Here is a 16,730-nt window from a genome sequence, read left to right on the forward strand (position 1 = left end):
ATCGTCAAGATGGGCGTCAGTAAGTCGAGATCTGTGCTTTGATTTTATAATGTTCATGGTTGAACGGCCTTCATTACTCAGTATAACCTCTTTCCGTAACAATGCAGGCACCCAAAAAAAGCCTTGGCGGGTGCCATGGCACCCGCAGGTACCGCGTTGGGGACCACTGATCTAAGCCATGACAGAAGCAGAGGTATAAAGCTCCATACAACTAGACAAAGGTGAGTGATCAACTTCATACTCTGGCTACTTTACCCTTGGTACATGTTGGACAAGAGGCTGGGTGGGCCCCACAGCCAGTATGGACATTATGGTGAAGAGAAAATTCCTACTCCACCAAGAATATACCCCGTCATCCGGCCCCTATCCCTGACTGGCCTAGTCTGACTCCAAATGAAGGGAATAATTCTATGTAACACAATGAAAATTCAGAACCTCACCTGTGACAATAAAGCGTGCTGCTGTGCCGTGGAGACTGATGGCGCCACCTTGATGGTGCCAGCAAGAGCTGATGCCAGTGTTGATGCAACACTAACTTGTGGTCTCCCAGCAGCATCAATTGTTACATTGGGGACAGATGTCCGCACACCAGAGGAAGCAGTTACCACCTGCAAAAAACACTGACATTTTATCACTTCACAATAAATACAATTAAAGAATTTTCATTGTTACAGTGAAACTAAATTGAACTGAACACACTCCAGCAAATTATTAATTTTCTTCATTAAAGATGAAATTTAAACTTTTCTGCACTTCAAGGACTATGTTTAAATATATGAAAAACAAATCATTTCTAATGCTGCTGCTGCTGCTACAAGTCTTACATACAACATAAATGAACAATAGAGTTCATGCTGATCACAACAAAGGAACTTATGGCTGATCGTGAAGGATTATTCAAACAAAGTCAGTGTCCCACTTCTAACTAATGGCTAGTTTTGTTAAAGAAATTTATTGAGAGAACCTGAAACTATTTGCAGTACAAAAATAATAAACTGCCACGGAATTAAAATAAATTGTCCTTATTTATAACCCTGTAGCCCATGACTCGATAAGAAGAGGTAAATGTGGTCCCAGGTCTGGAAAAGGTAGAGAACGCCTGCTCTGAGTAATAGACTGGTCAAAGTATTAAATGTGATCTGGATGGTAGGGAATGGCATGCATGTGCTTTGCATCTCACCTGTATCGTCTGTTTAAGAGACTGTTGTGTGCTGGACACGGGAATAACTCGTGTCTGCAAGGTCTGGCCAGGTGAGGACACTTGTGGTGCTTTAGTAAGCACAGCATGAGATATCACCTGACTTCCTGCTGCTTGCGATACAGCCTGACCACCTGACACCTAAATCATAAGCAGGATTTGAGATTGTCACAGTGGTGAGCACAGAGATGGCAATTTTTTGATAAACATGATGTAAAGTAATTCATTTTTAAAAGCAATGTGATGAAACTCTATGTGACTCACATGGGTAATGTGCTGTGGTTGAACATGCTTCATAACTTGCTGAATCTGTTGTACAGTCATAGTGGTTGGCAGAGCCTTCTGGGACTGGACTATCAGCTGTGCTTGAACTCCTGCTTTCCCACCCACCTGAAAGTGCAGAATTTGCAATTGAAAATCAGAAAATACTTGCTTGTAACTGTATCTTGGTTTTACAATACATCTACACTTGAAGTAAGCTACTAATTTGGCAGGGACTGATTGATGTCAGTCTTCTGGGTTGTAACACCATGTGGACTTGTAGGCACATATCAATCATTGAGAGGAACATAGTGGCTCCATATTCAGCCCTCAACATCTTCACTGACATAAGAACTCAAATCTCATATAAATTACTAACTAGCTAGAATAATTAAGGAGTCACCACCTTGATGATGAAGGCAGCAAGCACCTCTGAAACACTGGTAAACTTCTACTATACCACAGACTGCAACAACCCAGAACAGCCATCTTCATGCTTGATGCCATGAGAACCTCAAATCTCACTTGCATTAAGTAACATCACTCACTGACTGTAAAAACAAGTCAGACTGAACACAAAGAAAAGTGTACGTCAATCTGGATTAAAGACAATGACTGTGCGCATATCACTGACAACATATAAATTCTGTTGCTACCACGGATTTTTTTTAGATGCAAATTTAAGACGAAGCCTATAAGACAGAGTGATAACCTGAGTGAGCTGTGCCATCTTTTGCGCTGGCAGCTTTCGCTGTTGCAGTAGCTGTTGTTGGATCGCCAGCTGTCGTATCTGTTGGGGTGTAGCAGTCTTCATGGTACCCGCAGCTTTCACCTGCGGCAGAGTCATCCCTGTCACTGGGATTGTCACACTTTGAGGTGAACCTCCAGTGCCTGGAGCAGACACTGTCTTCACTAGTGTCGCAACCTGAGTCTGGCCTGATGTACCTGCCTGCTGCACCTGCATTAAACATGGTTGCTCTAGAATTAGACCACACGATTCCACTTCACCTGCTTTTTCATTTCTATCGCTCGTACTTGGTGAATTATTATGCTTCTTTTTAACATCTAAGCACTGTCAGAGAAAAACATGAGGGACTGGAATTGAATGGGACTTCACTTCACAAAGTTAGATAGTAAGTACTGACACATGTTCTTTATTGTGTATCATTATTCATTAATGGTCAGCATAAATTAATTATAAAAGGAACTTTGTATAAGCAAGTATTACATGGTACAATCTAAAAGTATGTGTTGTAAGAAATATACATGTGGCATACAGTGATGAATGCCCTGATAATGCAAAGAATACACATGTTTCAAGGTTCCTTTAAGGGACACAGGTCTCCTGCATTTGATTTAGGATACACATGACACTGTTTATGTGTAGGGATGTAGCGACCCCATCGCCCAGGGGGATGCCACTGCAATCAGCCACCCGAGTAATGGCGGGAAAACCAGAACTACAGAGGTGGTAGGAAATGACCAACCTCAGCCTCAACACAGAGGACGGCCAGCCAGGTGGCTTAGGAGGCAGCCCCTCCAAACCTGGCAACCAGTCGTTGGGCCAATCACCCACACTTGGTTTTTAATATGATTCGGAGAAAAAAGATCGTTCAGCTGGACAGCTTCCATGGAGATGACATAGGTGAGGAAAGGATATACGATTCGGAATTTGGAATATCATGACTCTAGTAGGGAAAGAGGTAGAAATAGTTCAGGAAGTGTTAGAATACAAACAAAATTGGAAGAAAAACGACTGAAATGGTTTGGACATGTTGTTCGAATGGCAGATGAAAGAAAGACAAAACAGTTTTTTGGAAGCTAGAGTTGAGGGTACCAGAATAAGATGAAGACCTAGAAAGAGCTACTTGGATACTATTAGAGAAATAGGACAGGCAAAGGGAAAAAGTTTAACACAGATGAAATTCTTAGCAAGGGATAGGAAGGAATGGAGGAGGTGGACCGAGCAATCAACCCCGACGTTATAAAGGAAAATAGGGAGACGAGAAAGAAGAAGATGACACTGTTTATGCTTACCTGCAATCCAGCTTGTGCCAGAATCTGAGCGGGAGTGAGTCCTGCTTGCGTTGGCACCTGCACCTGAGCTACCTGCGTCCCTCCAGCTTTCTGCTGTACTGCTAGATGTTGCTGCTGGCGCTTAATAAGTGCTGCCATCTCAGTCTCAGACATTGTGCGAGCAATTGCAGTTTGTTTACCTCCTGGGGATGCTTGTTTGATAAACTATAAAAAAATTAAGGTCAAGACTTTGCAAGATATTCATGGCCTATTAACAAGTACTATCAGAGAAGCAGGCAACATGATCAAGATTTAAACTGGGTACCTCATAAATATAAGTCTTTGGGTATTAACGCTAATGGAACCCCCCTACTTCAGAAAGAAAATACAAGAAAAAATTAATCATATAGTTGAGTAAATATTTAATCTTTATTGTGAGTCAGCCTAGAAATTTTGTTACCTGTGCTCTCTGCTGCTGAGCTTGTGAGACCTGAACAGCTGTGACTCCAGCGACAGTTGCTATTCCCATGGCTGTTCCTGTAGTCACGGCAACTGAAACCTTCTGATTTGAAGCCGACTGGGCCTGCAGAACCTTCAGCTGATGGTCCCGTATAAGTCGTTGCTGTTGCTGGCGAAGCAGCTGTTGCTGCTTATAGAACTGAATCTGTGCATGGTTCAGCGCCTTACCACCTGCCGTCATAGCAGCAGCTGTTACACCTGGATCACATGTGTATCTCACATTATACAGCACAAATAATAGTAAAAAAATAATTACTAGTAGCATAAAAATCATGCTTACTTACATTATGAAAAATTAAGCCTTTATGCAGCACTAGAATTTAAAAAACAGTATACACTACAACGGCTTTTGTGTTTTAGTGTTCAAACACCTTAGTTCCATGGGCATAATATGACACTGTATGAAGACTATGCAAAGAGATTGTTTTCTTGAATGGAGCAGACAGTGAACTACAAAGCATTTAGCTATTAGGAGTTTCAAGACCTGTTCAATATTTATGTTCTCCGTTTATCTGAATTCCAACCAATACAAACAAGTAGTCACCTTATTAAGGTAATAATGAAAACAAAGGCAGTGTTAACAAACCTGTTACTGAAACCTTTCCTTACTAGAACATATGCGCACACAACAGTCTGATATACGTATCCAAAGATTTTCCTTGATCACAAATTTCTCTCCCTTTTCTAAGGATAACACAAATTTGATTTATTCTCACATCTGTGATGATGGTATTAACAAGTACTTACCCTTTGTAACTACAGTAGTAACTACAGTTGGTGACTGGGATACAAGATTTGCCGAAGCAAGACGCTGGGCAGCCACCTGAACTTGAGCAGGTGTTAGATTAGCAACTGACACGACAGCTGGAGAGTTAGCCACTGTCCTCACTTGGCCTGCTGCAGCCACCACATCCTGCAACATCAGAAAATTGCAAGATTTCAGGTTATCACAGCAATGAGTACAAAGACGACCGCCTTCCTGGATGCAATACCAAGTAGTCTGGTAGATAAATGACTAGTATTTCAGAGGTGCTTACTACCTCCACCATCAGAGCCTTTAATCTCCTATGTCAATATTCATCACAATGTTCACAAGAGCCCATCATCACCTAACCTGTGCCAGAAGAATCCAATCCACACTCCCAAACCACCCCTTTTAAGTTGAAATATTGTTCTAAGCACCTGGTTCTTCAGCATCCTCAATTTTTGTTCATCCCATTTTGTGAAAGACCATGTTTCACATTCATGCGATATAAAAGGTAAAATTAATAGTTTTGTATATTTAAAAATTGTATACTTTGATGACAATATGAGAGAATTAAAAACAGAGACATGTAATAAATGACAAATGGGCATGAAAAATGGAAAAGGAGAGGCAATGTGAGGGAAGAGTAAAATCAGATAAAGAGAATCACCTACAGAAGGGTGGAGAATGGAAAATGCTGTATCACGTGATAACCTACCCAACCATAAACAGGTGTTTATGAACTTCCAATTACCAGGCAATAAATAACATAATATCAGAGGTCAACAAACCTGTACAGTAAGAGTGGTGACAGGTCTCTGTACTCGGCTGAGTGCTGGTGTCAGAGTTGACACAGACCCAGTTTGTATAACCGTGGTGCCAGCCACTGATACCACCGTTCCAATCTGCTGAGGAGATGCTGCCCGGCTCAGTCCGACCACAACTGCTTGTGGCGTTGAACTCGGTACAGGCGCTTGCGTTGAAGGTACAGATGGGGCAGGTACCTGAGCAACAGAAGGAGCAGATCCAGAGTTTGCCGCTGCTGCCACCTGCTGCTGTTGTAAAGGTGAAGCAATGAACGTTTGCCCAGCAGACACTACCTGTGCCTGCAATGTTATAAATATGTACTGTTACAAAAAGTTACCTATCACACTATTATTACAGTTGTACCTAAGACAAACTAAACGTAAGAGTGAATAAATAAAAAGAGAACAGAATATAAATAAAAAAAAATAATAAATTCTGCTTGACAGACTCAAATTTACAATGGTAAACTTGGTAATTCTCATACTTTCTGGTTATTTAAAAGTGAAACAACATGAAGCATTTGAACATAATATATGTCATTTGATTCATCATCAACCTGATGACGGAGGCAGTATGACCTCTGAAACGTTGGTAAACATCGACCAGACTACACAGCGCTACAACCCAGAAGACAGAAATCTTCATACTCATCGCCCTGATGACGGAGGCAGTATGACCTCTGAGACGTTGGTTAATATCGACCAGCCTGCACAGCGCAACAACCCAGAAGACAGAAATCTTCATACTCATCGCCCTGATGATGGAGGCAGTATGACCTCTGAAACGTTGGTAAAAATCGACCAGACTACACAGCGCAACAACCCAGAAGACAGAAATCTTCATACTCATCGCCCTGATGACGGAGGCAGTATGACCTCTGAAACGTTGGTTAACATCGACCAGACTACACAGCGGAACAACCCAGAAGACAGAAATCTTTAAACTTTCCATGTTACTAAGTACTTATTTTTTGCAGCAATAACATTCTATTCTTATAAAAAAATTGCACTGTTCTCTTTCATTGATTTACATTTATTTTTCATCAAGGCTAATAAAATTTCCTGGAATTTTCCTACAACACTTTACTAATGAGACAACCTCAAACAACATGGTTCAGGCAAAGGAAGATGGCAGAGGGAAGAGCTGGCAGGTAGATGAAAGAGACTGGAGACTAGACTATTCAACCATATAAAATGAAAACAATTCTAGAAGACAATAAAGTAATATGGTCTACTACTAAGCGTGAATGCATTCAGCCTCCTGGCAGGACATCATGATGTACAACCTCTGAAATAAAATGATGTGGAGGACACAGAATAAACTCGGTAGATGTGAGAAAGCGTGTAAACTGTGCATACTCCTAAGAATGTGAAAACTTATATAAACCTGCACATTCTAAACACAGTGACAGACCAAGAGGGATACTTACTGCAGCTGCCTGTGCTGTTTTCTGTTTCTCCTTAGCAATTCTTTCTGCCCTTCGGGTAGCAACCTCAAGGGGCGTGAGTGGCTGGTCGTATATTATTCCAATGTCTGCCAAAACAGCTGCATGTTTGGGGTTCCTCACTGTGGGATTCTCAAGCTGTTGCGGTCTTACAGTTGGTGTTCGCTTATTTGACACTGCCTTGATTGTCTCAAACCGTTGTGTGTACAGCTGTGTGTATGTTCCATTGTTATCTTGGATGTATAACTGTGACGTTCTCATAGGACGATTCGTTTTTGTGTGTGGCGGAAGTTTATACATGCCCTTTGTCTTCTTTTGTTTCTTTGGATTTGAATCATACAAAATCTTGCCTTCTTCCCTAGGTACAATAATGGTGTCATACCTGAAAATGAAGACTAAAGAGTAAGTTATCCTGACGTCTAATCATGGTGCCTTGAAGGGATATAGGGGTTTGGAGGAAATGATCCACACACTCTTAAACTTACAGTAAATAGGTAAGTAGTCAGCTTAACACATCAGTGACCTTATCACAAAGGAAAGATCCACCAGAACCCACTGGATAGGAAGCTGTATGACCACTATAGCCGGTGCAAATATGAAGAGGCAAAGTAAAAATCCTTTAAATAAAATTACGCACGGGACTTAAAGATCCTGAATCATGTCTCACTGAAAATCACAACTCTTCTAGTTACGTGAAATGTGGCTAAAAGTTTTAAGCATTATTTAGCAGGCTACAGAGCACACATATGGTAACATAAGACAGTTCATTTCTGAAATAATACAGTAAATCATGATACAAGAAGCATCACTTAAATACTGTATTTTTTAAACTTATGTGCTGACATACTTGTCTGCCCTACCTGTTGCGGCACTGTTTAGGTGAGCGATACATATGAGACACGTTGTTGACCATATCTGCCACCATGTCCCAGTTTGGAGTATGACCTGGTGACAGGATCATCAGGTTTAGGGGCAGCTCAAGGAACACCTGCACTGCCTGCAACACAAAAATATCAATGTCCCAGTGCTATTTAATCACAAAACATATGTAGGAAAACACAAGAGTCAAAATGGATAACACATTTTACAAATAAGTGGCTAAATTGAAGAGAATTTTTTTTCAAATTATCTCACCTGAAGTAGTGCCCAATCCTCATGAATGACCCATTCAGGAACATTCTCAGGTTCAGGCATGGGCTTAACCATGGCTGGAGGTTTCAGCCCTGGAAAAGTTGATGGAGAACGCACAATTCCACGGCATCGTTGCAGTTTCATGTCTCTGCGCATCTTTGCTAATGCTGGCGAAGGACGGTCAAACAACGAACGAGGTGCATACAAAGATTCTTCTTTTCGTATCTTCATAGGGCGACGACCTGTGTACATATCCAATTAATGTGATTAGTAGGTTTACTGTGAATCTTAAGCACAGCATAAGAAATGTATACCAACAATGCTGATTCCATACATATCATATGCCATTTATGAGGTATATGTAACCCATGACCAGCTAATTTATTTGGCATTAGACTCTGGCAACAGGATAAACATCAATTGCGATGTGAATGGTAATCTATTTGTTCACTCATGAATAGAAATTTATCAAAGGACCTACAAATCAATACTAAAATCTCTGCTTTCTTTCCTTCAACAATATGGCCCAACTTGTAATTTTAACAAACCTGTTAAACACATATTTAGGTGTATTTTTTTAAAAAACTTAAAATGTCATCAAGGCTGTAATGATGGGGACAGAGATGGTCCCTGAAACAATGGTGACTTTCAACCAACTCCTTAAAGATTTTATTAAAACAGAAATAGAAATTATTCCTATCCTCTCATGGGACAGAATGAACACCTTCTTATTGTAATATCAAAGACCTGACTGAAAACAATTCTTCTGATAGGCGTTGATCATAAAGAAAATAATTTTCAGAACATAAGCAGTAATCTTATAAACCATGTTAAGTACGACAGCTGAAAGGTACATGCAAGGCAGAAAGAAGTACAAAGGAGTAGTGAAATGTTAAAACACAGACGCTGTACCTTCTCTTTCAGCAGATGGAATTGCATCCATTCTTATTCGTTTGTGTTCCTTCTTCACATACACAACTGGGAGCTGGGACTCGGACATGATGGTTTGTTCATAGAGGAAGCCCAATGAGTGGTCAATGTACACATCATTATCATCCTGTGGCGGAGTCGGTGGACACCACATCTACAAGTGCAAGCATCAAAATATTTCAAAACATCCATCCAACATAAATGATTTTCCTTAACTGAGTTACACACCCATGAAGAGCACTTTTATAAATTATACTTCATTGTGGTCTGATTATTTTGTAATAACATGAATTATAAAATAAATTAATTTATAATATATAGCAATTCCTCACCAATTACAGGGATTATACTGTTAAAAACAATGTGGCTGATGAGGTAAAGGCTTGACAGAAAATTGGGAAAAGGGAAACTTGTGGCTGCTGCTAACATGCATCAAAGCTGCCTGAACACAATAAATATGCAGGTCTAATATCATCAGATATAATTTAAAAAGTGTCACAAATTCATGGCAATGGTAATATTAAAGCTTTAAAACTGATTTTGAATGACATTACAGCCCCGCCCTTCAGAAATGTACATTGTACATAAATACATTGTATATAAATAAAATCCAGGGATACATAAAACAAAATACTGCAATTTGTAAAACTCAATCCAAACCGATTCTTTAAATCTGCAGATGCCAAAGGATTGCTGCATAAGCCAATGCACAGTTCCATCGGCTTTGTCAACATGTTTAAATGCTTTATTATATCATCTTCAGGCCATACAGCCTGATGCCATCATCAGAGCAATTGAATCAAATATCTCTAGTTTACCACTGTTAACATCTGGCATAAAGAAACCAAAGATCAGTTCTTAAAAATTCAACAGACCCATATTCAGTCCCTATTGATAGCTGTTGTACCAACTCACAAGATCATTCTGTCATGTGTGATGTGGATATAATAATATAGGGAAATTAGGAAGATGGGGACAAAGAAATTATGGCTTCAAGGTACCATTCAAACATTTGTTTGGATGAAACCTGATACAACCATTGAAGATTCAAACCAGACATAATAATCAAGAAGAGATGATGACTGACGGCTATTGAACAGACAAGACTTGAATCTTCAGAGAAAAAGAAAATGAATAAAATCTTCTCAGGTAATCAGCCGGGTCAACTGGTTACCATAGTACGTTTACTACAGAAACCAGTTGACGTGGCTGATTGCCCGAGAAGATTTTATTGATTGTACTCGCTGCGAAAGTCTCAAATCCTACAAAAGTAAATGACATTATAGGTATGTGTTTATCAAGCAAAAATAGCTCCAAATACATGATGCAACATACAACAACCAACATAATTCCAATTTTGTGGTTAAGTTTCTATCACAGCTACACAAATTAACATCTTCAGTTTAAACACAATTAAGGCTACAAAGCTTTGGATTTGAATGCATGAACCAAGGGGTGATTTCATGAGAAAGAGAGTATACTGGTCATCTGCAGCAACATATTCAATATCACTGACTTTCAAGGTATACGAAAACAATCTAGTATCTTGACCCACTGAAATTTATCATTCTGTATATAAGGAATGTTAAATTACAAGTTAAAATAATGCACTGACATCCTTTTAAAATTGCCTTACATACATAACAATAATTAGAGGCTGTATTACAATGCATGAGGTTCAGTCTGAAAACACATAAATGATGCAAAAATATTTTTATTGGGATGAAGTAAAGTTTACTGTCAATTAAATTACGGACCTGAACTTCTAGTGTATACATATGGGAGGGGGGATGGGATAAAAGACACAACAAGGAGACTTACAAGGAGAATCTAAGGAATAATGAAGCAAAATAGATTCCTGGTACTTTACTTTCAAGTATTAGAAGAAATTAAATAAAATCCATACCCCTTGGGTAAAAGAAAAGATAAATGAAACCTGGTATGTGCCAGACTGGAGTGAATTTTGTCCTGTTTTCTTCAGTTCCTGAAGGAAAACGCGCAAACGCTTGCCCACACAACACTCGCAATTCCTCATATAAAGTCCACATTTAAATTTAGAAAACTTCTACACCTGATTCAAAGCCATAAAATAAAAATGTAAACTGGTTGAATAATAAAATCTCAATGAGATGTTTCAGTGATGGTAAAATGTCAGGTACCATACACATTCATCCAAGTCTCTTAAAAGGTCAACCTGTTTTATTAATCCTTATGGTTTGTAATTAGTAGTGTGAGAAGTCTGTCTCTTTGCACTCCGTCAACATGTAGAATCTAACCTGTTTTATATGTCAAAATTTTATCCAATACAGGGTACTTCCATGTCTTCCTTTTACAGTACATCCAAACGTATTTCACTGTTCTCATAAATAATCTTTTAACAATTATGTGAAACACAATATCTCAACTAACTGGAATTACTTTTGCTCTGGTCTACACACAAAGGTACAGATGTTGAATTACTAAGAGAAAAGTGCAAATAATTTGGTTCAAAGTTTTATAAAATTAAAGATGACAGTCTTCTGGGATGTTGCGCTGTGTTGTCTAGTACAATTGTATAGACATTTCAGAGGTGCTTACAGCCTCCATCATAAGTGTAATGACCGAGGCATTGGCCTGATGATGGAAGCAGTAAGCACCTCTTTTTCATAAATAAATTTATGCCAGACTACATGGTGCAATATCCTAGAAGACAGTCATCTTCATACTCACCGTGAGAACCTGAAATCTCATTTCATGACAGTTCTCTAGTATTGTCATGGGAATAGTTTCTTTGAACACAGTCCACAGTCTGAGCAAAAATGTATACATAATACAGGTCAAAAACCTCCACCTGCTACAGACAGAAAGCGTCCCTGCTCTGTGGCACCAATTATATAAGTTGGTTCATATCACTAGGCACTGCAAATCAAACGTGAACTATATACACCAGAAAGGACAGCACACCTTTGTGAAGACAGAAACCAATCCAAAAATAATACAAATGAATATAATCACCGTACTTTAAGGGTCAACATCAATAAGCCTCCACCTTATTTTTGCCTTCACAAAATTGGAAGGGAGTTTATTCGGGGAAACAGTACCGAGATACGTGCAGAACTTGGCAGGAGCGGGGGCCCCATTCAATTGTTTTATGCATTCCATTTTAGTTATACAATGATTCCATGAGCATGGAGTTAATCATTGCTGCAAATCTATATTTGGGGGAGGGGGACACTTAAGAACCAATCAATGGGAAAATTATGCCATTAAGACTACAGTATACTTACTGGCATCTGCTCCCTAGCATTCTGAGACACCCAAACCTACAAATGAGAGAACACAAATGAACAATTCAACATTTAGAAATTGAGCGGAATTTCAGTTTTGCTCCTACTTCCTTTTTTTAATTTGAGAGCATTTCTGTTCTCTTTGAAGGAAATCAATCAAATTCTTTTAGACTTATACAGGTTGCATTAAGCTGTAAGCAAGTTATGAGCGGGGAGGGCACAAATTAGCTACATTTAAATGCACAAGTAGTATGTCAAAAACTCAAGTCAATATATTCATAAGTGACCCAAGTAAGTTTTCCTAATGGAATATCATTGTATGCTGAAAGAAGTACTGGGAACATTTATGTATTCACCATTAGCAATCACAAAATATAATAAAATCCTCTTCATAAGTTCTGGGGTTGGCTTTTAACAATCCCTGTGCTGCAATATATTTTTAAGATGTGTAACACAAGAAAAGTGGGCTGACCTGGATAATTACATTTGTCAACTAGATTTTACATAATTTTGAGAATTTCTGTATTCTAAAAGACAGATTACCAACACATGGATTATCACATTAATATTTAACCATATAAAAATATGGAAATATCATTGATGGATATACACAGATTTGAATATACAAGGCTGCACCTTACATTTAACTAAGAATTTTTATTTACATCATATCATGTATCAAATTGAGAAATTGATCACCAATTTTCTAAAAAATGTCCAGCATTATAGAAATTTTACCTAATTCAGCTTTAGAAATGTATATTAAATAGCATATTTACATACTTACATTCAATGATTTCCCATTCTGAAATACTGGTAAGATTTGAACATGATGAATATGTCCCACTTTATAGTACAATTAAACCTGTATTACATAAACATAATGTGGCCTCAGCAGGATGAATTATTTTTCCTAAAAACAGACAGGAATCATGTCTTTGCTTACAGTCAGATGCAGCCATGGTAAGATGTTGCTTTCAGCTCCTTGCTCACTGTGCATGCTTATATCTTGGGTCGTCTCCAAGTTTGGAATGGCAAAGGCAGGCAGGGTTTTGGTGCCAGTGTTCATTTGGTTGTAATGGATGCCAACTGAGACGAACCATACTGCAGGCTTAAGGTAATGACAAGCCTGTGCCACACCAAACTAATTTTGACAGCCAATGCAAAATATAAACAAGCACAAAGAGCAAAGTTTGACACCAAAACACAGCACAACCTTTGAATTCACTTGGAAACGCACCACGAGATAAGTAAAACACAGGTCATGGCAAGGAAAGAAATTAACTTTATTTCCTTTGTATACGTCTAAATTGACAGAACAAAATGGTTTCTTGACTTGAAACATTCGTGACAACATGTCACATTCTAGTTTACAACAGGACCATGCAGATTGTGACCACATGGTAAAGCAACATTAACACTCGGTTTCTCCTTTCTCTCAGTTCTATCACGCACACACTCAAACATAAATTATACTAATTACAATGTAGTGACCATGGCAGTCTGCAGTCCAATTGCTCACAATGTCAAAATAAGCTATTAATTTGGTTAAATTCATTCGAACTATTTACAGTTTTTTTTTACTTAGATTTAAAACTACAACAGAGTAAAAAAATTCCAAGCCCAGAAATGGCCCTGGTTTAACTTAAAATATGTACAACTTTACTGACAAACTGTAAAGAAAAGACTGTCCTTTGATGGGAAGAATTACCACATCCCTGTACAGTATAAAGAACTGTTTTACATTATTAACAACTTGCAGTGCTTTGAACTGGGTTACATGTATGAATTATAACCATCAATGATGAGATGGTTTATTAAGCCAAACTCAGGAAATTGGTCCATTACCTTCAACACTACTTTCAGATCTACGAGTCAGCCTACTCACTCTGCCTCCTTTCTTGGGAGAAAGAGATTCTGACATATCAATTTCACTGCCATCAGAATGTCGAAGAGGAGTTACCGATGCCCGCCTAGTCCGTATAACGAGATTCGGATTGGAGTATGGGATAGAAGGTGGAGAATTGTGAGAAACACTATGGCTGCTACTATTGGATAATCGCCTTGGTGATAAAGACTGCATTTCAGGAGATCTTGTGAAGTTCCGAAGTCCACGCCCACTTCCTCTTCGCATCTTACCTCTTCTGCCACGTCTACGTGTACTTGCACCTATGGGTCTCACCCCAGGCAGAATGGGGCTTACATCTAGCGTCCACAAATCAATGCTTACTGTGCCCCTCGATCGTGTCCTAGGACTGTTTGGACTCGTAAAGCGATGGTTGTTAGGGATGGTGGATTTTCTGCTAGCACTACTACGATTACTCCTAGAACCAACAACGTAACTCTCATCATCACCTGAGCTACTATCCTTCTCATCACTTTCTTCATCCTCTTCATCAACTGAAGATGTAGCATTTACATCATTGCAAGAGGAAGTATCACCATCACTTGCAGAATAATTATTAGCCCCACTGTAGGTTCTGGTCCCACCCCCACCCCGACCTCGACCCCTACCACTTCCCCTCAACCGCCGACTACCACCTATCACAAATCTCTTACTGTCATCAGAATTGCTAGGACCAGTCGAATTATTAACCTGATTGTGTGCATCCTCATGAGAGAATGTTAGAAGCTGCTCATCATCATCTGAAACTCTTGCATGACGATCTGTCTCTTCTTTGAGAACTTGGAGACGTCCCAGCTCCCATTCACGCTTCTGCTGTTCAATTTCTGCTTCTGCTGCAGCCAACTGTTCTGCAGACCACGCCGCCTCTGTGTCTTCTACAAACTTCATGGCGTAACGTTCCACTGGAGTCAGCTGTAATAAAACAAAACTAATGGAAGTGGTATTCCAAAAACAACACAACTCTGAGGAAGGAACATGAATTACTAGCTCTAATATGAATATCAATTGAAATGCGCAAAAATAATAAAAATATTTGTAGAATGTAAACGGTATACAGACAAATGGAATCACTTAATAATCTAGTTTTTGTTTGGAGTTTCTAGCTTAAAATGCAATGAACAAAACTTATTTTGACTTTCTATGACTTGAAATTATTAAATGTCATATTAATCACGGTGTAACACTATATGAAGAATATAAATTCCCATATAGTAGTGGTTAAAATGTCAACTGATTGGAAAGTTGGGAGGAGGGGCAATCAATCACACGCGCACATACATGCATGCACACACCCCTCATTAGCCATTCTTCACCATTAAGAAATGAAAGTAGGTTAAAAATTGGGATACATACAAATTTCATAAATAGCTTTACAGAGCAAAATTTTTCTTTAGAATCTAATACTTGTCCAAATCATTGATTTTTTTAAATTATGGTTTTAAGTACTGACATGTTTTTTCCCAGTGCATACCTGCTGAATAAGATTGTGGACTTCCAACTCTGCTTTGCTCATTTCTTGTTCACCAGCTGCACCACCAGTTTCAGCATCTTCAAGTGGAATTGTCTCATCAAATTCTGCCAAATCAGCAGCTGCCTCTGCTTTGGCAGTCCTTGCAGCTTGGACGTCTGATTCATCTTCTGCTGCAGCCAATGCTGACTCCAGAGCACCTAGTGCTACCTTGTCTTCATTTGGTGACAGTGGCATCTGCAGTAACACAATGTTGCAACACACTGATCAGGAGATATACATTTGTCAACCCAAAGTTTGGGCCCCGATAACCCTATGACTTAACATGAATTTTTTGGGTGGTGCTTACAAAAATAAATACTGTCTGGTGTTTAAAGTCATTCATAAGATGAAATGGTCAGGACTGATTCTAGACTTATTAATGACACCCTGTCAACTGCATAGGTCATTTCACATGAAGTGATATACATTTAAGTAGAATCTGAGGCTGTCATGGCAGTGGGTACAAAAAAGATGACTGTCCTTTAGGTTGTAGTGCCACATAGACTGGTAGAAGTTTACCAACGTTTTAGAGGTACAAGCCGAAGATGCATAACAGAGAAACAAGAAAAGGGAAAACATACTTGAGCATCATCCTTCTGTCGCTTTCTTTCTCTTTCATTATCTCTGTCCAGAACCTCTGCCATTCTTCTTGAAGCATCATTTTCAGCAATGTCGATGTTGAAAAGATCTTGAATAGTTGACTGGAAATAAAACACAATTAACTGATAACCACATAGCGAGATAAAACTAATAAATAGATATTAAGAATTTCATTTCAGATGCACATTTATTATTCACAGTCCTAATATAATCAGCAAATATTAAATTTCTGTAATTTTTCCTTCACAACACAAAATTGGAGGGAGAGGTTTCTGAAAGTCTATGGTTTTATAGGAAGTATTCGCTTATTCCCTCACATAACCTCAAATGGCACAACCATTTTTGTCACGAATCAAGAAAACTTTACCAGTTTCTTCACTCTGAATCTGCTGTCTGT

The 16,730-nt window shown here is 38.9% G+C and overlaps 1 protein-coding gene across 8 annotated transcripts in view; it reads right to left on the reverse strand.

Moving 5' to 3' along the window:
• dom (domino helicase) overlaps window positions 1-16,730 on the reverse strand; it is a 56,271-nt gene that overhangs the window by 2,735 nt on the left and 36,806 nt on the right. For 5 of the 8 annotated variants that reach the window (XM_087349048.1, XM_087349053.1, XM_087349051.1 and 2 more), the window contains 16 exons: window positions 16,315-16,434; window positions 15,695-15,928; window positions 14,914-15,135; window positions 12,318-12,353; window positions 9,034-9,205; window positions 8,125-8,363; window positions 7,851-7,987; window positions 6,976-7,372; window positions 5,531-5,845; window positions 4,742-4,907; window positions 3,936-4,192; window positions 3,497-3,700; window positions 2,172-2,417; window positions 1,463-1,588; window positions 1,181-1,339; window positions 441-620 (listed from right to left, as the gene is read on the reverse strand). In XM_087349048.1, the coding sequence (XP_087205174.1) occupies window positions 441-620; window positions 1,181-1,339; window positions 1,463-1,588; window positions 2,172-2,417; window positions 3,497-3,700; window positions 3,936-4,192; window positions 4,742-4,907; window positions 5,531-5,845; window positions 6,976-7,372; window positions 7,851-7,987; window positions 8,125-8,363; window positions 9,034-9,205; window positions 12,318-12,353; window positions 14,914-15,135; window positions 15,695-15,928; window positions 16,315-16,434 (3,210 nt within the window). The remainder of the gene's footprint in view (window positions 1-440; window positions 621-1,180; window positions 1,340-1,462; window positions 1,589-2,171; window positions 2,418-3,496; window positions 3,701-3,935; window positions 4,193-4,741; window positions 4,908-5,530; window positions 5,846-6,975; window positions 7,373-7,850; window positions 7,988-8,124; window positions 8,364-9,033; window positions 9,206-12,317; window positions 12,354-14,913; window positions 15,136-15,694; window positions 15,929-16,314; window positions 16,435-16,730) is intronic. The other 3 variants (XM_087349050.1, XM_087349055.1, XM_087349052.1) reach the window with 2 other exon arrangements.

This window comes from Zootermopsis nevadensis, unplaced genomic scaffold, assembly GCF_977971745.1.
Source record: "Zootermopsis nevadensis isolate Lab colony 2312 unplaced genomic scaffold, Znev_1.0 Znev_ptg000015l, whole genome shotgun sequence".
Lineage (NCBI taxonomy): Eukaryota > Metazoa > Arthropoda > Insecta > Blattodea > Termopsidae > Zootermopsis > Zootermopsis nevadensis.